Source organism: Petaurus breviceps, unplaced genomic scaffold (genome assembly GCF_028583685.1).
Source record: "Petaurus breviceps papuanus isolate PSGF00001 unplaced genomic scaffold, PetGlider_PUasm1.0 208, whole genome shotgun sequence".
Classification (NCBI taxonomy): Eukaryota; Metazoa; Chordata; class Mammalia; order Diprotodontia; family Petauridae; genus Petaurus; species Petaurus breviceps.
In genome coordinates this window covers 31,533,635-31,556,761 of record NW_027185852.1, presented here as the reverse complement: position 1 = coordinate 31,556,761, position 23,127 = coordinate 31,533,635, and the positions used below count along the sequence as shown (strand labels likewise).

Below are 23,127 nucleotides of genomic sequence, written 5' to 3'. Positions count from 1 at the left end.
GCCTTCCTCTCTGAGCTTTGTCTCTCTCCCCACAGGCTCTGCCAACCAGTCCCCATGTCCCTGAGTCCCCTGATGACATCGAGGGCGCCACTCTGAGTGCCTTGCCCAGTGGGACACCACTGGGGTCTCATGGAGCCTGTGATAAGGAAGGTGGGCATCAGCCTCACACAGGCCCTATGCCTGTCCCTCCTATGACACTGCATACAGCCTCTCCTCCACAACCTCTATTTGTCCCCTACCCTAACTTTGTGGGAACCATTTTTGCTGGGCTGAGGATTGGGTTAGCAGAGAGAACAATGTGGGGTGGGGAGGGACCATGAAGGTCTCACTGCTCTCCCCTCCCTTGTCCAGGAAGCCATCCCGGGCCCAGCCGAGGACAAAGTGTTGTGTCGAGCCAGGGCAGCGTGGACTCTGATCAGCTAGGTGAGCTGGGGCTACAGAGTCTAGATAAGGGGGAGCAGGAGGTTCAGAAAAGCCAGAGTGATGGGCGGGGGGGGGGGGCAGCAAATACAGATGAGCAGGGAGGGAGGGCCCCAACGGAGTCAGGGGTTCAGTGAGCCAGGCTCTTGTCTCTCCAGGCTATGATGGAGGCAGCAGTAGCGGCTCAGAAAACGAGGGACCAAAAGTAACCCCAGGGGAAAAGGTTGTCCCCACACTGAAGGAATCTGCAGGCCTCACACTGTCCCCAGGGCCAGCCCTGAATCAGCAGCTCCCACCTGCCCTCACAGGACCGCATCTGCCTGACTTCTGGCTCCTCGTCCGTGTGATGCAGGATCGAGTGGAGGTTTATGCCCATGCACGGTGAGGGCAGACTTGGGCGAATTCACCCCTGGCCTCTATAACCCCGAGCAGTGCCCTGAATCGCCCTGTTGAGGTCTGTCCCCCTTTGATGAGCTTCCATTACTCCACCCTCCCCAATCATGTGCCCCCATGTGATTCCACAAACAACTCAAGTGAGTTTCCATACCCTTCCCCCCTCAATGAATGCCCATAACCACAGTGGATCCTTGTGGCACCCTCTGAGAGTGCACGGAACCCCCTATAAGCCCCCATCATCTCAGTGAGGCTGGGCCCTTTGACTGTCACTCCAGGTGCCAGGCCAGAGGTGACCCCTCCACCCCAACCCACCCCGGTTCTGGGAGAACAGTCTTGTTTCTGTATAGGCAAAATCCATGAATGTGAGCTTTCTGAGAGGAAGGGTCCTTGGTGTCCCAGTGAGTAAGCACAAATGAAAAGAAGGGCCCAGTTTTAATTCAGCTGGTTGATTTCCTCAGTGACTGCCATGTCTTGATGAAGAGGTCAGTTGGAGACAGTAGTTATGGGGCCTTTTGTCCCTTTTGCTTGGTGTAGCCCAGACAGGACCTGTGGGCCTTGCTTCTAACACTCCTGAGCTGACCAGTGTTTCTTAGTGGACACATTTTCTGAGCCCATCCTGCTTTTCCCTCTAACTCCTGCTAGGGAAGCCCATCCCTGAGCTAATAGTGTCTTCCCCGTATTGGCCAGTCTGCCTGACAGTTTCCGTTACTGCCTGTGTCTGCCCATCCCTTACAGGAGCCTCAGTCGCGATGAGAGTGGACCAGGTGCCGAGTGTCGGCAGCTGCAGCAGCTCTTGGCCAAGAAGGTTGGAGAGATCTGCCGAGAGGTCAACCAGGTGAGGAGTCATGTGTTTCTGCGTGTGTCTGTGTGTGTGTCTGTCTGTCCATCTGTGTCTCTGGAAGCCAGTAATAGAATCCTTAACCCAAGAGGTGTGGGGCATCGGCACTGAGTAAGGTCTGACCCCTAGGAAGCTAGATGTTGCTGAGAAAGCACAGAGAAGGGAAGGGGTCCAAGTTTAAGAAAACAAACAGCCGGAAGACTGACACTCTAACTGGCTGTCCAGGTCAATGACCACCTAGGAAAGGGAGGCAGTGGTCCCAGCCAGCCAGTCTGGCATACCAAGAACAGACCATGACCAGCTGACCAGATCTCTGTCTGTGGACAGGGTCACTCAGGAGTATGCTCTATGTAGGTCTCATTTCCCAGCCAACTGTTGGATCAGAGGATCCATGCAAAGATGGGGGTGAAGAGAGCCCAGTCAGGTAGATTTGGGACTGGCTGAAGGGGCCATGTCTGCCTTCTATGGGCTTTACCAGGGGCACACCTTCTGTCCAGGACTTGGATCAAAGCAGAGATGAACCCCATTAAACAGGCAGGTGTCCCCAATGGCCAGCATCCTGGATGCCAGAGAGGGGAGGGCTCAGAAATCTCGACAGGATAGAGCTGTTGGACCAAATGCGATAAGATGAAACTCAGTCATCATTCATTTGGGGTCAAAGAAATCATCTTCCCCAGGTTCAGACTGAGGAAGGCATGTGCCCTGTGAGGGTCTTCTGGCAGCCTGGGCAAGGGGGCTCGCTTTGCTGGCCTCCTCTCTGGTCAGAGCCCTTCTCAAGGCTGTGAAGCTTTGGGTGCCAGGGCCAGGGGCCTATGAAGGAGTTGGGATTGAGAGAGGCAGGGTAGTGCAGTGAGGTCCAGGGACCTGAGAGAGACCTGTCCTGGCTTTGTCCCTTACTGGCTACATGCATCCATATCTGGGCCCCAGTTCCTCACTTGTTTAAAAAGGAAGAGAAAGGGCAGCTAGGTGGCACAGTGAATAGAGTCAGGAGGACCTGAGTTCAAATCCAGCCTCAGACACTTAACACAAAACTAGCCTTGTGACCTTGGGCAAGTCACTTAACCCAATTGCCCTGCCTTCCCCCCTCCAAAAAGCAAAAACAATAAAAAATAAAATAAAAAGAGAAGAGCAAGGTAGACCTTCCAGCTCAAAATCTAGGACCCTGTATTTGGCCTGAGGGGGCTCAGGCAGGGGTACTTAGTTTGGCTTTGCTTAGTCCAGACCAGAAGGCAGGCACAGGAGTAATGGTGGGACAGCTGCAGAGGGGCTGCTTGTGAGTGAGTGTCAGTGAGACCCTGGAGGAAGGGGTTGCCCCTCAGCGTCTTCAAGCAGGGCCTGAACAATGGCTTGTCCAGGACATTATAAGGAGAATTTGCTTGGATCTTGACGAGCAGAGACACAGCCAAGGTCTGGCTAAGACCCCTGACTGCTCGGTGTCAACAGAGCGCTGCTTTGGCTGAGTGGCCACAGGCCCCCCTTCTGATTCAGTGAATCCTCAGGGACCTTGGGTCCTTCTAGCTTCCTGACCTCTCACCTCCTCTTGTCCAGCGGCTGCTTCTTCAAGACCTCCATGACAGCCACGTCTGTAACTCCTTGCTTGTGGCTGAGAGTGAGGAGGATTTGTGGCGGAGTGAGACCCCCTTTCATCCCCGCCAGCGGACCCTGCTGCCCAGCGATGGTAAGGACCCGAGGCCCCCCCCCCCCCGCCAGCAGGCCCCGAGGCCCCCTCCCCTACCAGTGGGCCCAGAGCGCAGGTTGTGGCGCTCTCTGGTACATCCCAGCAAACAGGCGGCTCCTCTCCAGGGCCTGCTGCGTGGCTGGGGCCAGGAGTCCGACTGCATGTGTCAGGAATGCACGAGGGGTGGCTCCAATCTGAAGTGTTCCCTGTCCACAGATTACACAGCTGACGAGAGTTGTACCCCCCGCGGTTACCTGGCAGCCACGATGCAGTTTGTCCCAGGACACTTCTCCTGCAATGTGGTTTGGGGAACTGTGATCCGGGTCCACTCCCGACTCAAGATGGGGCCCAGCATGGGAGTGTCCCGGGGTAGGAGGGGCTGGGGCGAGGGGAGTCCATGGGCGGGTGGTCCAGGGTGTGGGGAGGGCCTGACCTGGGGCGTTGGGGGCCAGCACCTCAGCACTGCTCGGCCTTTGCCTCACTGAGCCCTGGCTGTCCCACAGCCATCCAGGCACTTCGTTCTGTGCTCAACGCCTTCTCGGTAGTGAACAGGAAGAACATGTTTGTGTACCAGGAGCGAGCCACTCAAGCTGTCTACTACCTGCGGTATGAGGAGCAGTCGGGGGCAGGCTGCTGGGCGGGCAGGCGAGGCTGTGGGCAGCGGCCTCGCTGCTCACTCCCAACTCCCTTCCTCTTTCAGACTTTTGGAGACATCATGCAGTGAGAAGCTCCTAGATGGGGATGCTCTTCCCCCTTCTCTAGCCCTCTCCAGAAGCCAGGAGCCCATCTGCCCTGAGGAAACCTCGGCAAGTCACTGTCCCCCAGTGTGACTGGTCATTGTGGCTTGTCTGGGAATTTGGACTCAAGAGGCTGATCTGGGCTTTGCTCTCCCCCTAGCTGACCCACAGGGCTTTGGGACCCTTTGAGTCTGAGTTTTGTCATCTGTAAAATGGGGGCAATAATGGTGCCATGGAAAGAGTGCTGGATTTGGAACCAGAGGACCTGGGTTCAAATCCTGACTGCCACTTACTGTGTGTGTGAGGTTGGACCAGACGCTTCATGGCCCCTGAGATAACACCCCCCTCCCTCCCTGGGGCACCGATGCTGCTGGGCAGGATGTTTAAACCCTAGGACCCTAGGACAACACTGCAGTCTTTCTGGTCCATCACTGCTTGCCCCCAGCATCCCAGCTCTTCAGTTCCATTGTTGAATCCAGGCCCTGTGCCTGCTGTGTCCCTGTCCCATGCCTTCCTCCCCCTCTGATCCTCCTTGTGCTTTCCTTGCACAGGGTCCTCGATCCCCCCTGGAAGTTGCCTCCAGCCGGAGCTCTGAGACAGCCCGCCCTGTGGGTCAGGTTGACCGACACATTCAACTCCTGGTGCACGGTGTGGGACAGGCAGGTGAGGCCTGTGGAGTGGTCAGGGCTAGAGACCAAGTTAGCAAAGACAGACCGCGGGAAGCCTGTCCAAGGGATGGCAACTGTGTGCATTTGTTTGTCCTCAAGCAAAGAGAGCTCTGGGGCCCTTGGTAGCTTCGTTCAGTATCTGCAAGGCTGTCCTGGAGTCCGAGGGCAGATGGAAGACCAGTGGAGACTGGGCTGGGCCGGGTGGGGGGCAGAGGGGTAGGGAGTAGGAGTTCCTGGCTCTGGGTGAAGAAGGTTCTGATCACATACACTGTCAGGCCTGTGACCTCCTTGCCATAGGAGCATTTAAGTAGAGGCCAATGCCTCCTGGTCAGGAATTCTAGTCAGACTGAACTTTCTAGGCTTGTACCTGTGGTTCTGACAGTGGAGCTGGGCAGGGAGTGCCACCCCCAGTGTGAGTGCCAGCCCCACCCCTGCCTGCCTGTCTTTTCCATCTCCCTGGAGCCTATTCTCCCTCCTCCTTCAAGGAGGTCCCAGACCTCCTTTCCACCTCCTGGACTCTCCCATGTCCTGGCCTTCCCCCATGCATGCTGAGGGCCTGCAGCAGCCCATCTGCCTCCATCAGCACTGACCCTGGCTTGGGCCACCAGTCCTACTCTTGAAAGCAGCCTGCCCTGGGTCCCCAGTAGCTCTGCTTGTGCCTTGAGCCCCTCACACCCTGAGAGGTACTCACAATGAGGACACCAAAGCCCAGAAAGGTTAAGGGATCTTCCTAGGGTCATGCCGCCAGGAAAAGCTGCAGGAGGCATCCAAGCGTACGGCTTTCCTTCCCATGACCAGGCCCCAGGTTTGATCTGCCACATGATAGGCTATGCCCTTTGGGCCAGCTCTCATTGCAAATAAGTTTTTCCTGACATCAAGTGGAAATGTGCTCATGGACCCTTTTTCCACCAAGCCTCTCCCAGCAGTCCCCTTTTCCTTTCCCATGGCCCTCATCGCTCCTCTCCCAGGCTTTTGCTGCTGCCTCCTTGTTGACTTCTTTGCGTACGGTCTCTAATCTTTCCTTAACATGATGCTAAAATAGTCTCCCTAGGACATAGGACTGACCATATAGCCCCGCCTGATCAAGAATCATCAGTGTCTCCCTAGTGCCTCTTAGACAAAATAAGAATTCCTTAGCCTGGCCATTAAGGGCTCCTCTTGTGTGTTACAACTCTGAGCTTCACAGTCCAAACAAAAACCCATCCCCACTACCCATCAAGGAGCTCACATTCTTCTGGGGGGAGCCACCTCAGTCCCCAGAGGTGGACATGGAAGAGAGGAAGGAGAGGTCATCTGGTCTCACCCTGCCCTGATCTAAGAGGAGACAGAGGGTGAGGTATAGGGCCCACATAGAGGGTGCAGGTCAGTTTGAGGGGGAGACCCCGGTTGTACTGAGCTCCTCCTGCTTTTCTAGATTTGGCTTTTTTTTTTTAATTTACCCTGATTGTGTGTGTGTGTCATGGGTCCTGGTTCCAGGGTTCTTGTGTGCCCACAGGCCCTGAGATCACAGAGGAGCTGGTGCGAGCCCTGCGGCGGCGCCTGGACGAAGCCACCTTGGATATCATCACCGTCATGCTCGTGCGCAACTGCAAGCTCACGCCCGCCGATGTCGAGGTAATGGGCTGGGGGCCCCTTCCGGAGCCTTGGCCCCAGGACATTCTGCATGCAGCCACATCTTTGGCCCAGGCTCACCCCTCACTCCGCTCTCTCAGTTCATCCAGCCCCCAGGAAGTCCCCCCTCGGAAGTGCTCCACCTGGTGCTACCACCCACCTGTCGGCCGTGGCTCCCGGCCTTGGCCTGGTACCTGCGGCAGAATCTGCTCATCTTCCTGCACTCACCGAAGTATACAGACAGCAACAGTCGCCACCACTTCCAGGTGAGGGCCCAGCTGTCTGCCTGGCAGACTGCTAGTCTGTGCCCAGCCTGCTCTCAGCAGGACCTCACAAGCGCAGAATCTCAGTCTAGCAGTGCCTCAGCAGCTGCCAATCCAAACAGCACTAGAAAGGAGGTCCTCTTCCCTGGCCCTGCAAACGGTGTCCAGCTTCTGCCTAAAGACTTCCAAGGGGGAGAAGCTGCCTCCCTCCTGAAGCGGCCCCTTCCACACTAGGACAGCAAGTTCTTCCTGACATCCTGCCTCCTTTGGCCTCTTGGCAACTAACGCCCCCTCCCATGGCTGCCCTCCCTGTTCTAGGAGACAACGCTCACCTCCCCCAGGCAGAGTCTTCTCTTCCCTATGGTCGGCATGTTCTGTTTTCTCATGTCAGGCACCCAAGGCCCTTCCCCATCCTGCCTGCCCCACTTCAGCCCTTTCCCTTTTCAGCTTATCTATGTTCTTCCTAATCTGTGGTGCCCAGAACTGACCACTGGGCTCCCGGTGGCATCTTCCCAGGCATCACCGCCTCTCAAGGCAGCCCCAGATCTCATGAGGTTTTTTTCTCTGCCTCATCGCCCTGCTGCCTTCAGCTGAGCTTACAGTCCACCAGAGCCCCTAGGTCTTTTCCCAGACCACTGTTTGCTAGCCATGCCCTCTTCCCCATCCTGGACTTTTTTGATACCAAGTGTAAGACTTGACACATTTATTTTTTTATTTAACATTTTATTTTTCCTTAATTGCATGTAAAAGCAATTTTTAATGTTAATTTCTTAAAACTGAGTTCCACATTCTCCCTTCTCTCCTCCCCCTCATCGAGAAGGCAAACAATTCTATGTAGGTTATACGTTGACACATGTTTCTAATGAACTTTATCTACTGAGCTCCAGGCCAGTGCTCTCTCTGGCTTGTCAAGGACCTGTCGGATCCTGACTGGCATCTTCTGTGTGTGCTCTCCCCCTGGCTTTCTGTCACCTGCAAACCTGATGGCCCCGCCATGGGCGCCTTTACCCAGGTCACTGAGAAAAGTGAGGTCCATCTGATGGTGGTCTTGTCACACGTCCATCTCTCCTTCACAAGAGCTTCATCCACTGCTTGCTTAGAGGCAGAGCGGATGGCAGCCACAACCCTCTCTCGTCTTGTCATTGTGTGGCCCTGGGCCGGCAGGGTGTGTCTGATGGAGCCAGGCTGGCGCTCTGGGGCTTTGCTCTCATTCCAGGGCTCGGCCACCCCTTGGTGCCACAAGCATGCCTGCGAGGTCTTTCGGGACCCAGGACAGCATTCATCTGGCCAGCTGACCCCAGTTACCCCAGGGTAGCTGGGGGAATTTCTGCCATCTCCTCACTTACCTTAGGCAGCAGCTCCCTCGTGGCTGGCCTTTGATTCTATCTTTGCTAGTGCCCAGGGCCTTCTTTGGTGCCAGCCATCACCATCCCACCCACCCCAAGCAGAGGTCTCTGCCCTTCTCAGATCCTCCTCTTTCCCAGCACGGCCTAAACAAAGGAATCTTTTTCTCATCCTTGGCTTCTTCCCTCACCAGCCTCAGCTCATTGCAGGCATTGGCCTTTCTGCTTATGCTGTTTTTACAGGACTGTGATGGGTCCTGCACACGTCCTCTGTGGCCTGAACTTGCTTCTGCCTTCTGCACATTTCTTTTAAAAGTCTCACTTGGCTGGTGAGTTCCCCATGCATTTACATCAGTCTCTTCAGACAGTTCCTAGCCTTCCTCCTCTTCAGCATCTCCCTTCCTTCCTGGACTAGGCTCCCCAGAAGCAGTTTACTTCATGGCCTTCCCCCGTCTTTCCCCCCAACCTTTGAGGTCTGCTTTCCCCAGATTTGGGCACGTGTCAGACTGCTGTGTGGCTTCTCCTCAGAACCCCCACCATTCCTACTCATTCTGCTCTGTTAGGGAGAGTCTCATCAGGATGTCATTGTCCGTCCTTGTTCCTTCATCTTTCTAAGGCTAAGTGATCACTGAGGCAAGCCAGGCAGTTATGCCCTGCCTGACCTGTCAGGGAGTGCCCTGCTCACTCCTCTATTGTGCTCTTGGTCAGGCTTGGCATCTATTTCCCAAACTGCTCCTCTCTTTCCTCTTTCTGCTGAGGCAGTGTGTGTGTCTCTCTCCCATCCTCCCTGTGTCTTTGTTTTGTTCCTCCCCCAACACATCCATGAATTAGTCCGTTCCTATGAGCCCAGCAGAGTGGTGTAGGATGCAAATACTCTGTCCCTCCAGGAGCTGCCATTCTCCTGGAGAGACCAGCCCTTCAGGGAACTGGAGGGGCAGGATGGTTTGGGCAAGGGAGGCTGAGTCTTGTCCTGGCTAGACCTTTCTGAGCTTGAAGGCTGTCTTTGCATTGGGCAGACACCCTGGGCCAAGGGTCAGCTTGACCTCATAGTGATTTTTGTTCTTCCCCAGCACCCTTTCCACCCTCCTAGTGGCCTTCCTGACTCCGATATTTATCTCTACAACAAGCCTGGTGGTCAAGGCACTGGGGGAAAAGGTACCCATTCTCCTCTCAGATGGCAGCCTTAGGGAGCAGTGGCGGGGGGAGGGTACTGGCAGGCGTGGGGAGGGTCCTTGAGGTTAGGTATGGGGTAGTGGGCCAGGGAGCGGTGGCGGGGGGGGTTACTGGCAGGCGTTAGGGGTAGTGGGCCAGGGCATTCCCTGGAGAGTATACCTACTTAATTCTTTTGGTGTAGGGGTTGCCTGTATTGCACTGTCCTTCATGGATGAGGGGGGAGCCCCCATCTCACTGGGGCTCTGGCCCCCTGCTTCTCCCGTCCCCTTGGACCTGCTGCAGGACACTGAGTTTGAGAGTCTTACCAGGGTCACCAGCTGCCCCACCGCACCCAACAGTGCTGCTGCAGGTAGGCCCAAAGATGGCTAGCAGGAGGGAGCCTGGGGGTGGGCTTGGCTTCAACCGATGACCCCAGTTTTCCCTCCACCCAGGTCAGGGCCAGGACCTTCAGCTGCGACTGGATATCTGGGAGAAAGGGAACATTAGCCGCCTGCAGCTAGAAGAGAAGTTACGTGGTGCCACTCGACATGCCTTGGCCGATGCTGTCATGGAGCTCCGGCTGCTGCCTGCCCCTTTGTGTACAGAGGAGGCCCTGCCAGGTATGCCCCTGCCCCGGCCCAGCCCTGGCCCTTGGGAGGGGCAGACACCTGAAGGCCATCACGTCTCGTCTTCCCAGGGAGTCCACAGAGTGTTTCGCTGGAGGCCAGGAGTCCAGGAGATCCAGCCAGCACCTCCCCCCTCCCCTTCCCACCAGCCCCAAGCCCAGGAGAGCCCGTCACTCCCCCAAGCAAAATGGGCCGGCGCAGCTTCTGGGATATGCTGGTAAGGGCAAGGGGAGGTGAAGGGAGGAAGCTGGCATCTCTTCTCCTCATGCCTTCAGGGTCCTCTCTCCCATATTGCTCCATCTCTGTAAATGGGTCTACATACTTCATGGGCAAGCTTCTTCCCCCTGCCATCTCTTGCCCACCTACTTTTCTCCCTCATGGCTATTATTCCCCTCAGAGTAAAGCTGAATGTGGAGACCTTGGTTCCCCGAAGACAACAGATGACATTGTATTGGAAAGGTCAGAAGAGACCCGAGGGCGGAGGCGTCACAAGACTGAGAGTGTCCGGCCCCCTGGGGGGCCCGAGCGTACACCAGCCTCAGAGCTGGGTGCCCAGGGTCACAGGTGTGTAGGAGGCGGGGAGGCCAGGGTCAGCAGGCTCTTGGGGGACAGAAAGAGCTGGCTCCATATAGTGATTCCCCAAATCCAGTGCTTATTCCCTGGAAGTCCTGTCTCGGTTCCTAGAGGTATGGCAACACAATGCCATGAGCATTCATATAGCACAAACTTTGAGCCAGCCTGGGGTTACTGTGACCCATGGACAGTATCCCTCCAATAGCCAGCATTTGCCTGGCGACACATGGCTAAGAGAATATAGCCTGCATAGAGAGTGTGAGCATGCCACAGGACCAGGGAGGGCCTGCACTGAGGAAACGAGAGGTAAGAGGAAGGGCATTCCAGACCTGAAGGACAACCCAGGCAAAAGTGCCAAGGCAAGGGATGATAATCCTGAGCACTGGAAAGAGCAGAGCCAGAGACACCAGACCATGAGGAGAGAAGACAGATAGCACGTGCCTGGACTGCACTGGGTCTCAGGCCCAGAAGAGCTTCATGGTGGAAGCGGTGCCATTCTGAGGGCCTTCAAGCATTCTTAAGACATTAGAAAGAGGGTAGGGTTCCAGACAGTTGAAAAAAGTCATGGTCCTTTATATTATCCCCCAAAATCCAACCAAACAAAAGTGACTCAGAAAAATATCTGTAGCTAGTGACCCACATAGCTCCTTTCTCTTTTTTCTAACCTTTACACATGTGGGGGGCATCCTTGATGACCTGGAAAAGAAAACAGGCAGGCCATCACCACAGCTTTAGAGTTTCCCCACTTGATGGACAAGCCCCTGCCTCTGCAGCGTTAAGGCCTCCCTGCTGCAGAGTGTCTCTGAGGTGTAGGTGGGAGCTTGCCAAGGGTCTGCAAAAGGAGTTAGAGGAGAGACCGTGGTGTGTGACCCTCAGGCTACGGATACTGTGTGAGGCATTAAGGTCACAGATGGTTGCCAACCAGTGGTGGTTCCCCCATCCCTCACAGTCAACGTGGGCATTGGTGGCTTTGTGTCTTTGGGCCCCCCAGGCCACAAGCACAACTCCACTCTCCCCCGTGGGCAGAGAGCACCTGCAGTGTCCATCTGATAGAAATGAGAACCATGAATTCCTCCAGAGGGATCCTGTGGTTGACGTACCAACCTAGCTTTTAAAATGTCAAGCTATCTATATGTTATTGTATTCTAAATTGTTGGGCTGTGTGCAGCCCACAGTCCACGCTGCAGTTGGGTGGACAGCCCTGGAGGTTATCCATCGGCTCATGACTGTATCTGGGATGGACATTGTCTGGGCCCGTAGTGAGCAGATGGTAGAGGCTGGGAGCCAGCCAGGTGACCTTCGGGACATGTACAGTTTTACTACAGTTATTCAGCTAGACGTGCTTGATGGCCGTTGAGTCATGAGAAGTTGGGATCTCCAAGGATCAGAGTGTGGGGTTCCCCAGAGCAATGGGCAGGTACCTAGTGGTATCCCACAGTGAACAGCAATCCAGAGGAAGGGCCCTCCAGGATGCTGGGTAGATTGGGTGTGGATGGATGGTGAGAGTCCTGGGGTGGCTGGACAGCTCTGTGCTCTCTCTGAAGTAGCTGCTGCTGCTCTGTCCACGGGACCCTCTGAAGCTTCTGTCCCGCAGGCTCCCATAGTCACAGATTCCAGCCTTGCCGATTTACATTCTGCCACTGAACAGCACCACCACCCTTCAGTGGGGATGGCCTCCCTGTGAGCTCTGCTCCCCCAGCCTTGAGAGTGCCACACTGGTCACTTCAAGTCTCTTCCTCTCCCGCTCCCTGAGAGAGAGAGAGAATTAAGGAGACTGCCTGCTGCTGAGGGCAAAAAGGAAAGACGGTTTCCAGGCATGATAGGGTGATAGAGTGCAGAGGCCCAAGAACCCCCTCTGAATGTCCTTTTGGTGTGCAGTAAATGATTGACTGAGCAGAGCCCTGCTTTCTTCTTCCGCAAGCTATGGAGCTTGGGAAGTGTGGTGAGTGGGGCTGGTGGTCCCTGCACAGGCCCATCAGGCCAGTCATCAATCAGTCTCTGCCTTGCCAGGAGGCTTAGCCCCTGCTGCTGCTTCCCCTCTCCAGGCGCAGGATTGCACAGCTGGAAGAAGGGGAGGTAGGCACGCTCCACGCGGGGTTTGCACGCATGGGTCAGCGCTGGATGGAGTTCATGGCTCAGATTGGTGAGGACATGACCCCCAGACCCAGCAGCAGTCCATGATTCACCCTGTCCCTATACTTGAAGTGCCCCCCGTGGTGACCTGTGCTCACCCTTCCCTTCCCCAATCTGCCCTCTGCAGGCTGTCCCTCTGTCTCTGGAAGCTCCACCCACATGGTTTCCCGGTTCCTTCTTCCCTCTGTGCTCACTGAGACCATTTCTCTTGTGGCCTCATTGGCAGGAGATACCAGTGTCCGCATGTTTGAGCAGCAGCCGTGAGTGAGGGCCCTGGGGTTCATCCTGTCAGGGGGGATCCATAGGAGGAGGGGTGGGAAGGAAGGAAGGCAGCAAGCGCCTGCTGTCCTCTAGCACCTGTTCTAAGGGCTTTTTACAAATGCCACCTTATCTGATCTGGGAGGTAAAATGGTTTCCCCATTTTACAGGTGAGGAGACTGAGGCAGCCAGTTAAGTGACATACCTAGTGACACAGCAACTAAAGGGGTGAAGCTGGATTTGAACTCAGGTCTCAATTCTAGGCCTAGAGCTCTATTTACTGTGCCACCTTTGACATCTCTGCCCAGCAAGAGGGGGGTCCTGGACTCCTGTCATGTTGTTCAGTCACCCTCAGAGCTGTTTGAGAGCTGAGGCTGAACTTCCTTATGGTCCTTCCTTGTGACTCTAGGGGTCCAGATCCTGTAACCTTCAGCCCTTGCTCCACTGCTCAGCTGCACCCCCCACCCCGCCCTGGAGCTGAGCGCCATCTGCTACTTTTGGGACGGAACTTCTCCCAGTGGCGGAGACCAACCCAGCAGGGTGAGGGCTAGATGGCAAGCTAGCGATGGGGCAGGGGGACAAGGAGGTGAGAGGTTGGGATGAACGCTGATAGATGCTAATGGAGTCAAGGGGCACCCATGGGAAGGGGGATGGGTGCCTCTGTGGGTGAAGGACAGAGCCAGCAGAGCAGGATGCTTGGCTCCTGGGGCCAGGCTGCCTCACACCCTCTGTGCTACTTCCCCTTCCCCAGCTCCCAAGGCCATGCAGCGCTTCGAGCCAGGCATCGAAGGCTCTGGTCGGGATGCCCCCCGACAGCGGCTCCTCCTCCTCCGGGTCATGGACACCAAGGTAAAGGCTGGCAAGGGGGCCCAGCTGAGGAGTGGCCACGACAAACTCCGCTCACACTGACCTCTGCCTCTCCTGACCTGTGCTTCCAGCTACAGCTTCTGACCTATAACTGGGCCCCAGACCTTGGAGGGGCCCTCAGCCGTGCCCTGGGCCGCCTCTTACAGTGGCAGAATGCTCGGGCCCACCTTGTCCACTGCCTGCTCAGCCAGAAGCTTGGCCTCTTCCATCACTATGGTCACCTAGATTGCCCTGGGCATGATGACAAGGTAACCCTTCTACTCCCTCCATACATGCTTTCAAACCCTGGACTGCTGCGGGGCAGGGGTCTAGGAGGGATGTCTGGCTTCTAAGTCTAGCTTCTTCCAGGAGCCAAATCCGTTCCTGACCCCATCTTTGGAGGCTGAGACCCTCATCCGGAGCCCTGGCCCCCCACCAAGCCGGGAACAGGGACGACTGAGTGGCTCCAACCGGGGAGGGGCAGGCCTGGCCCCTGAAACGATGCCCTTTGATGAGGCCTTGAGGGATATTGCTGCTGCCCGCCCCGGCCCAGCCCCCCGGCCCCCCGACCCCGTTACTTATCATGGACAGCAGTTCCTGGAGATCAAGACTGCAGAACGAAGAGGTGGGAGCTATGTCTGGGGTTGGGGGAATCTGGGAAGACTAAGGGTCTGTTAGAGCTGAACAGTCTCTGGGGCTGGGAGGCGAGGAGGCTGGGAGGGCCAGGACTGAGAGCAGAACCCAAGAGAACCTGGGAGGGCTGAGACTGAGGACAGGCAGGGCTCCACCTGACTACTTCTGGTGCTTGATGTGGGTGTGGACAGCGCTTCCAGAAGAATCTGGAGAGGGCTGCCTGAGATGATGAGGTTTTTTTTTCAAATCCCCAGTCCTTAGCACAGGGCCTGTCACCAACAAAGCACTTGCTCCATGGAGAGCTTTAGGGCCAAAGCCAGAGTTTCCTTCAGATGGGCATGGGGGAACTGAAATGATGAGCGAGCATTTGGTTCTGGATCAGGCCTTGAGGTCCAGGGAGAGAAAGTTCCTAATTAGGGCTCTTCAAATGCACCTGTCCTCTGAGGAGAGGAACTTGGAAGGATGGTGTGGGCAGAAAGTGACCTTTGCCCGCCTGTGGGGGACTCTGGCCTTGGTGGCCAGCGAGTTAGGATGTGTGTACCACAGAAGCCCTGTGGTAATGGCGTCAACAGATGCAGTGTTCCCCAGGGAATGGCAGTGGAAAGAGATGGGGGGCCTGGCACAGGCCTCCACTGGCCCTGCCGCTGGTGACAGATGTGGCCATGATGTCCAAAGTCAGACGGCATCAGTAATGCTTTAGAAGGAGGGGCAGCATCAGGAGAAGAGCCACGGCCCCTGGTGTTCGTACAGAACTGTCAGAAGAGCAGGCAGTGAACAGGGTCCTCCTGGAGGCTGGGCCCTTGGGTGGCCAGGACGCAGCTCTGGGTGAATGGTTGCACCTGCTGAGAGGGCTGGGGGCACATGGGCAGAAAGGAGGCCTGTAGCCAGTCCAGTCAGCCAGTGGACAGTGGAGCGCCAGGACAGACAGGGAGCCAAGGTGGAGTCCAGCTCACGCCTGTGATATGATCACTCACTTGGACAGCTGCTCACCTTTTCTGCCAAAATACTGACAATTGGGGCAGCAAGATGGCACAGTGCCTAGAGCACCGGCCCTGGAGTTAGGAGGACCTGAGTTCAAATGCGGCCTCAGACACTTACAAAAAAAAACTAGCCATGTAACCTTGGGCAAGTCACTTAACCCCAATTGCCCTACCTTCCCCCCTCCAAAAAGCAAAAAAAAAAAAAATACAGTTATGAGCAGCCCGCCATCTCATCCAAGCCTTCCAATGACTGGAGACCCAATATGTGTCCATTCTGCAGATGAGGCAAAGTGACCTGCCTGTTTTTTTGTCATGAGTATCAGGCAGAACTTGAACCCTGACCTTCCATGATGCCATCCTGTGACTCCACGCTCACTGCCTTTGTTCCAGAGGCATCAGAGCTCATCATTTCCTGTCTAGGTGATCATTTCGGTCTCAACACATAGAGGTGACCAACAATGGGAAATTCTGTTCTGGATCTGGACCTCAGCAACAGGGAAGAGCTAGCTGTCAGGGTTGAAATGATGGCAACCTTGGGCAGATGTGACCGGTTCTGTCTTAGAATTTGTACTAGTGCAATACATGTCAAAAATGACTTTAAACAAACTTTAGAGCTACAGAACCCACAAAGTGACAGAGAAACAAATCTCCTGCTGAAGGCAGCCCAGCAGGCTGAAAGGAAGGGTCCATTGCAGTGCAGTGGGAGCAGAATATAGCCCCATGTGAGCCACAGTTCTAGCCCCAGGACGGCCCTGACCAGCAGCCACCCAAGTAGACTTCAGGAGAGTGAATCATCAGTAGCTGTGGCTGCTTCCAGACTTCTTAACCCTTAAATGCCAAAGACAAAGTAAAAGGTCATTGTGGAACTCTGTTGGAACCAGGGACTGCAGTCCGGCCCCTGCCTCCAGGACGAGAAGCAACACGAGGCGTGGAGCTGCCCCCATGTGGCTACTTCCAGCACTCCTGCCCTGCAGATCGTAGGGGGACCAAGTGACCATTTAGAGGGTAATCGCTCTTGTTGTAACCTGCTTGGATCTGGATTGAGGTCTTGGTTGGTGGTCCTGGGGTGTGTGTCCAGTGTGCTCTGGGGGGTTGTGGGGGCTGTAGAGAGGGCACCCTCCTAATAGCTCTGGCAGCTGCAAAAGCCCCAGCGATTTGGGACAAAGCTCTCTCCATTCTGGAAGCAGAGTTCTACCATGGCAAAGAGCTCAAAAGTGAAGTAATTGGCTGGCAATATGAGCAAGCAATGGAAGCACAAACAGATGATAGAATCCTTTTTTGGGGGACAAAAAAGGATCAAGACATGGAGTGGGAGGAAGACATTGAAGTCAGAACTCCTGCATCAAAAGCCTCCAAGAAAAATATGAAATGGTCTCAGGTTATGGAGTTCAAGAATGATTTTGAAAAATCAAGTAAGAAAAGTGGAGAAAAAATTGGGAAGAGAAATGAGAATAATGCAAGAAAATCATGAAAAGCTAGTCAACAGCCTGCTAAAGGAGACCCCCAAAAATACTGAAGAAAATAATACCTTAAAAAAATAGACTAACTCAAATGGCAAAAGAGGCCCAAAAAGCCAATGAGGAGAAGAATGCTTTAAATAGCCAAATTTGCCAGATGGAAAAGGAATCTCAAAAACTCACTGAAGAGAATAACTCCTTCAAAATTAGATTGGAGCAATTGGAAGCTAATGACTTTATGAGAAATCAAGATACTATAAAAGAGATCCAAACAAATGAAAAAATAGAAGGCAATGTGAAATATCTCATTGGAAAAACCACAGACCTGGAAAATAGATCTAGGAGAGATCATTTTAAAATTATTGGACTACCTGAAAGCCATGATCAAAAAAAGGACCTAGACACCATCCTTCAAGAAATTATTGAGCAAAATTGCCCTGATATTCTAGAACCAGAGGGCAAAATAGAAATTGAAAGAATTCACTGATCACCTCTTGAAAAAGATCCCAAAAAGAAAACTCCTGGGAATATTATAGTTAAATTCCAGAGTTCCCAGGTCAAGGAGAAAATTCTGCAAGCAGTCAGGAAGAAACAATTTGAGTACTGTGGAAACACAATCAGGATAACACAAGACCTAGCAGCTTCTACGTTAAGGGATAGAAGGGCTTGGAATATGATAGTCCAGAGGTCAAAGGAGCTAGGACTAAAACCAAGAATCATCTACCCGGTAAAACTGAGCTGAGTATAATGCTCCAGGGGAAAATATGGTCATTTAATGAAACAGAGGATTTTCAAACATTCTTGATGAAAAAACCAGAGCTGAACAGAAAATTTGATTTTCAAATACAAGAAGCAAGAGAAGCATGAGAAAGTAAGCAAGAAAAAGAAATCATAAGGAACTTTAAAGTTGAACTATTTACATTCCTACATGGAAAAACTGTAATTGTAACTCATAAGACTTTTCTCAGTATGAAGATAGTTGAAAGAAATATATATGTGTGTATATATATTTATACATACATATATATGTATGTATAGGAGGGTGTATGTTTATATAAATATATATGTGAGTGTGGGCATGTGTATGTTCATGTATACATAGGGTACAGGATGAGTTGAATAGGAAGGGATGATATCTAAAAAATAAAATTAAAAGGTGAGAGAGGAATTTACTGGGAGAATGAGAAAGGGAGAGATAGAATAGGGTAAATTATCTCATATAAAAGAGGCAAGAGAAAACTGTTACAATGGAGGGAAAGAACAGGAAGGTGAAAGGGAAAGGGATAACCTGATTCTCATTGAATTTGGCCTAAGGAAGGAATAACATACACACTCAATTGTGTATCTTACCCCATAGGAAAATAGGGGGGTAGGGGATAAGAGGGGGGATGATAGAAGGCAGGGCAGATTGGGGGAGAGGGTAGTTAGAAGCAAACACTTTTGAAAAGGGACAGGGTTGAAGGAGAAAATATATTTAAGTGGGGGGCAGGATAGGATTGGGGGGAAATATAGTTGGTTTTTCACAATATAACTACTATGGAAACGTTTTGCGTAACTCCACATGTATAGCCTATATTAAATTGCTTATCTTCCCAGTGGGGGTGGGTGAGGAGGGAAGAAGGGAAAGAATCTGGAACTCAAAGTTTTATAAACAAATGTTAAAAAAAAAAAAAAGATTGGGAAAGAAGCTCAACAAGGCTATATGTTGTCAGTTTATTTATTTAACTTGTATGCAGAGCACATCATACAAAGTGCTGGGCTGAATGAATAAAAATCTGGAAGTAAGGTTGCCAGGAGAAATATCAACATTCTCAGCTATGCAGATGAAACCACTCTCATGGCAGAAAATGAAGAGGAATTAAGCTTCTTGATGAGGGTGAAAGAAGAGTGTGTAAAAGCTGGCATGAAGCTTAACATTTTAAAGAGAAGAAAAAAAGCTAAGATCTTGGCAACTGGTCCCATCATTTCCTGGTGCATATGGGGTGAAGAAATGGAAACAGTGTCAGATTGTATATTCTTGGGCACAAAGATCACTACTGACAAGTCATGTAGCCATGAAATTAAAAGAAGCTTGCTCCCTGGAAGGAAAGCTGTGGTAAATCTGAACACAATGAAAGGCAAAGATATCACCTTGCCAACAAAGGTCCATATAGTAAAGCTGTGGTTTTTCCAGTAGCAATGTATGGCTGTAAGTGTTGGACTATAAGGGAAGCTGAGCACCGCAGGATTGACACTTTTAAATTGTGGTGCCGGAGAAAACTTTTGAGAGTCCCTTGGACAGCAACGAGATCAAATCAGTCAATACTTCACAAAGCTGATTCAGGCTGATTCAGGCTGTTCACTGGAAAGTCCAATACTGACACTGAAATTTAATTACTTTGGCAACATAATGAGAAGACAGGACTCATTGGAAAACACTCACGTGTTGGGAAAGATTGAAGGCAAAAGGAAAAGGGGATGACAGAGGATGAGATGGATAGGTTAGAGTCATGGAAGCAATGAGCTTTGACAGACTTCAGGTGATAGCTGAGGATAGAAGGGCCTAGACTGCTGTGGTTCATGGGATCACGAAGAGTCAGCCCCTACAGAACACATCAACAACAGAAGAAAGTACCTCACTGCTCTCAGTCGAGTTCGAGTCTTCTAGGCCAGGTGAATACTGTCCTAAGTTCTGAGAAATGGTAGATATGGTTGTTGAACCACATCAGTGGTCTCTAGAAGATCATTGACATTGAGCGAGGCTCTGTGGGACAAATGTTGTCCCAGTTTTTGAGAAAGGGGAGAAAACTGTCTAGAAACTATAGGCCATTGACCTTCCCTTTAATTCCTGGTAAAATTCTAGAAGGCATTATTAAAGGGATGAACATCTATAAAGGAAAATGGTGATCCCAAATAGTCAAAAGCTTAGATTCATGTTGTCCTAGATCCAAAGCTTAGGGACCATTGAAGCCAATACCCTGGCTTTAATGATGAGGAAACCAAAGCAGGAAGAGGTTCAGCAACTTTTCCCGGGACCATACAGCCATGAACGGAATTCCAACCCATCTCTCTGAACTCTTGAGCCCAGTATCCACTGTACCATCATGCCACTTAGTCCAGAGCAAGACAGAAAATGTATATGGAGTGTTTTGCAAACCTCAGGCTCTGTAGAAACACGAGTGTCATCAGGTCAGTTCAGACTCAACTCATTTCCTTTTATTGGCAGGGTCACTGAGTCTGGAAAATACTGTAGATCTAGATTTCAGCAGAGCACATCATCTCTCAATGCTACTCTCATGGATACAAAAGAGACATGTAGGCTGAACATTCATGGGATCAGATTCCAAACTAGCCAAAAGACCAGATCCATCAAATGGTCATTAATGGTTTGTGGGCCACTTGGTGGATCTCTAAGGGATCGGCCCCAGGCCTTGGCATGTTGGCAGACAGCGCCATGCTGGCGGGGCAAATCCTGAAGGGCAGAGTCAGGATCAGAGGGTCTTGACAGACTAGAACACGAAACTGAATTTTAGCAGATAAAACGTAATAGGGATCTGCATCAAGTTGTTTGCTTTTTTGAGAAAGTCTCCAGTACTAAGATGAAGGAGCCTTGGCTCCCGGGCTGTCTCAAAGAGATCGGGGTGCTTTTGTGAACTATGAGATAAGTCACTATGTTGTGGGCTGCTTGAGGAAGGGCTTCCTTTCCCAGGCTAGGGTGATGGTGATTTCAGTGCCCTCTTCCCTCTTATGGCTCCGTGTGGAATGCTGTGTTCTGTCCTGGGTGCTGCCTTGTAGGGTATGCACTGATCAGCTGGAATATCTCCAGAAGAGGACAGCCAGGGTGGGGAGTGATGCACTTCATTCAATTTTACAAGCATGTATTAAGCATCTGCTATAGCAAGGCCCTTTGCTAAGCTCTGGGTACACAGTGACGGATATAATAGTCCTTGCCGTCAAGGAACATGTATTCTACTGGTTAGAAAATGCCACATATACAGATAAATAAATACACATAAGGTAAATATTAAGTGACTTCACATCATCAGAATGACCATTTTATCTTTTGTGGTCTCCTCTATCCCTTGACTGTTAGGAATTCTCCCCTCTAAGACCTCGTATATTCAAAGTTCCTATCCATGATGAGTATGTGGTGTCAGATATTGTTCCAAATCCTTTTTCTGCCAGCTTGCTTTCCCATTTTCTAAGATGTTCATGTCAGATAAAGAGTTCTTCTCTTAAGTATTTTATGTTTCCTGGTTTCTTTCTGATTCTTGCTTATCTAGATCTACTTTTCCATTAGGGGTGGGGATGGGGCAGTTCTAAACAAGTTAAATGATGATTGCTTTATAATTGAAGGTCAGTTCTTGAAGTGCGAGTCTCCCTTTATTCCTGCTTTTCCTTTGGTTCATCTCCATGAGATTTGTCATTATTTTGTTTAGCTGTGCAGGGGCCCCTTGGTGGCTTACTGGCATCACACTTCACTGAAGCTTCTTGAATAGGTGTCAGGCTTGTGGTCTAGCACTGGCAGTGTGATAGCCATATGGAGGTTAGATGGGAGATGCATGTTGTGAATGGGGGGGATCGGCCTTGTTCCGTGTGGTCTCAGAGGGTAGCACCAGTAAGCTGAAGAGTGGCCAGTATCCAGAGTGGATTGGGCCACCCCACGGCCACTAGGTGTAATAGAAGGAAGAAGGTAGCCCCCTTGGCCCCTGGGGCAGCTTCCACATCCAAGATCTAGAGATTTTGTGAAAGAGGCTGGGAGCTGATATTTCCTCTTCCCTCCCCCCCCCCCCAGAGCTGGAGCGTCAAATGAAGATGGAGAATCTCTTTGTGACCTGGCAACAGAGGTCTGCCCAGTCCAACATGCCCATCAGTGTGAGCACCTCAGGGAATGGAGGGTGAGAGGGTCTGAGGGCTCTGACCACTTATAACCCCCAAGATGTATCTGAGCTCCTCATTTTTACTCTCTTCCATGGACTTTTGGGGACAGTTACCCCTTGCCCCCATCTCCTTTTGACTGTGGATGACTCCCCTGTCCCATGGATGCCAGGAATGACTCCCCCGCCCCACTCTTCCTGGTAGAGTGGCTCAGGGATGGCTCCCCCCATCATCTCCTGGAGCAGCTACCATGCCCCCTTTTCTGATGTTTTCTCCCAGTATTGCCCCTTCTCCTGGGCCCCTGCTGGACATGTTACTGGCTATAGGCTTCTTCTGTCCCCTTCTGACCTGAGCAAACCCACAGGCCTTTGTGGAATTAATACTGATGGGGAGACAGGCATGATGTGGACACTGTGGGGAGTGTCCTGGCCTCCCTGGTCTCTGTCTGACTCAACCCTCAATGGGATAGGAGGAGACAACTGCCTGACTCTTTCCAGAATTCTTCCTGGGTATTTTCCTGACAGTTCCTTTCCTCCCAGGGCTGGCTCTGTTTAAGAAACCTCAAGTGACCTTTTATGTTCCTTCCTAGGCTGGGGAGCTGGAGACCCTAAAGCAGTCCTCACGCCTGGTCCATTACTGTGCTACTGCCCTGCTCTTCGACCCAGCCTCCTGGCAGCACGGACCCCCTGAGCCCACAGCACCCACTGAGGGAAAGGTGATTCCCGTCCCAGTGTGTGGAGCCCGAGTAGGGAAGGGCATTGGTGGGACCCAACAGGAGCTATGACCGCTTTCCTTCCCTGCAGCGCCGCCATCGCTCCAATGAGTCAGGGGGTGGAGGCCGGGAGCCAACTCCAAGCTGTGAGGCTGGGGAGCTGCCCATCCCTGGGGCCCGAGAGGAGCCATGGCTCTGGGAGCTGAGCTCGACCTTTCTGCTGCAGTACGTCCAGTACCTGCAGAGCACGGGTTTTATTCTGGTGCAGCTGCGGCCCCCCTCACCCACTCGCAGGTGAGCCCTCTCCCGCCATTGTCTGGAACACCCATGCAGACTCCCAAAGGCAGGGTGGCCTCAGGCGCAGGGAGACACTACCCCTTCATGCCATATCTTCATGTTCCCCATGTTCTCCCTGGGCCTCAGGCCATCCTTCCTCAGCCTGTCACTCACCTGCTATTCCCTCAGTGAGCTTATCTCTTGCTTCTAGCCATGAAGCTTGCATTCTCCATTCATGGTTTGTTTTCCCTGTGTCCTTCTACCCTGGCCATTCTGTGTCCCACCTACTGGCTAGTTTTCAAGTGGCCAGGCCCTGAGACCTTTAAGTGCCAGGAGCAGAAGGTCAATATGGGTTCTTCTTGGACCTTTGAACTTTCTTAACTGAGGAGGAGACAGTGGGCTCCTCCAGTCCCTGAGCCCTGGCTCACTTCTCAGTTGAGAGTTAGCCCCCTCATTCATGCCCACTTATTTCCCTGGGACCTCTCTGTGTCCCTCCCAGCAGCCCTTAGCCCTTCACTTGGCCCAGAATAGCATCTGAAGCCCACTGCTACTAGGACAAGGCACACTTAGGGATTAAAACTATTTCTGTCCTAGATCCTATTACCCTGGGCTCCCCTAGCCCAACTCACTTGTTTGACAGAGGAGTAAACAGACCCCAAAAGGGAAGTGA

General features: G+C 52.5%; 1 protein-coding gene across 1 annotated transcript in view; it reads left to right on the top strand.

The window, feature by feature from the left end:
- LOC138165435 (KICSTOR complex protein SZT2-like) overlaps nucleotides 1-23,127 on the top strand; it is a 78,181-nt gene that overhangs the window by 42,628 nt on the left and 12,426 nt on the right. The window contains exons 38-62 of the mRNA XM_069093794.1: nucleotides 36-150; nucleotides 352-423; nucleotides 579-801; nucleotides 1,552-1,651; nucleotides 3,203-3,332; nucleotides 3,549-3,701; nucleotides 3,836-3,938; nucleotides 4,033-4,138; nucleotides 4,621-4,732; nucleotides 6,233-6,351; nucleotides 6,450-6,614; nucleotides 9,025-9,109; nucleotides 9,309-9,476; nucleotides 9,559-9,726; nucleotides 9,804-9,949; nucleotides 10,130-10,296; nucleotides 12,351-12,448; nucleotides 12,566-12,698; nucleotides 13,106-13,236; nucleotides 13,448-13,545; nucleotides 13,635-13,811; nucleotides 13,912-14,167; nucleotides 21,387-21,466; nucleotides 22,059-22,184; nucleotides 22,273-22,475. Of these exons, the coding sequence (XP_068949895.1) occupies nucleotides 36-150; nucleotides 352-423; nucleotides 579-801; nucleotides 1,552-1,651; nucleotides 3,203-3,332; nucleotides 3,549-3,701; nucleotides 3,836-3,938; nucleotides 4,033-4,138; nucleotides 4,621-4,732; nucleotides 6,233-6,351; nucleotides 6,450-6,614; nucleotides 9,025-9,109; nucleotides 9,309-9,476; nucleotides 9,559-9,726; nucleotides 9,804-9,949; nucleotides 10,130-10,296; nucleotides 12,351-12,448; nucleotides 12,566-12,698; nucleotides 13,106-13,236; nucleotides 13,448-13,545; nucleotides 13,635-13,811; nucleotides 13,912-14,167; nucleotides 21,387-21,466; nucleotides 22,059-22,184; nucleotides 22,273-22,475 (3,434 nt within the window). The remainder of the gene's footprint in view (nucleotides 1-35; nucleotides 151-351; nucleotides 424-578; nucleotides 802-1,551; nucleotides 1,652-3,202; nucleotides 3,333-3,548; nucleotides 3,702-3,835; nucleotides 3,939-4,032; nucleotides 4,139-4,620; nucleotides 4,733-6,232; nucleotides 6,352-6,449; nucleotides 6,615-9,024; nucleotides 9,110-9,308; nucleotides 9,477-9,558; nucleotides 9,727-9,803; nucleotides 9,950-10,129; nucleotides 10,297-12,350; nucleotides 12,449-12,565; nucleotides 12,699-13,105; nucleotides 13,237-13,447; nucleotides 13,546-13,634; nucleotides 13,812-13,911; nucleotides 14,168-21,386; nucleotides 21,467-22,058; nucleotides 22,185-22,272; nucleotides 22,476-23,127) is intronic.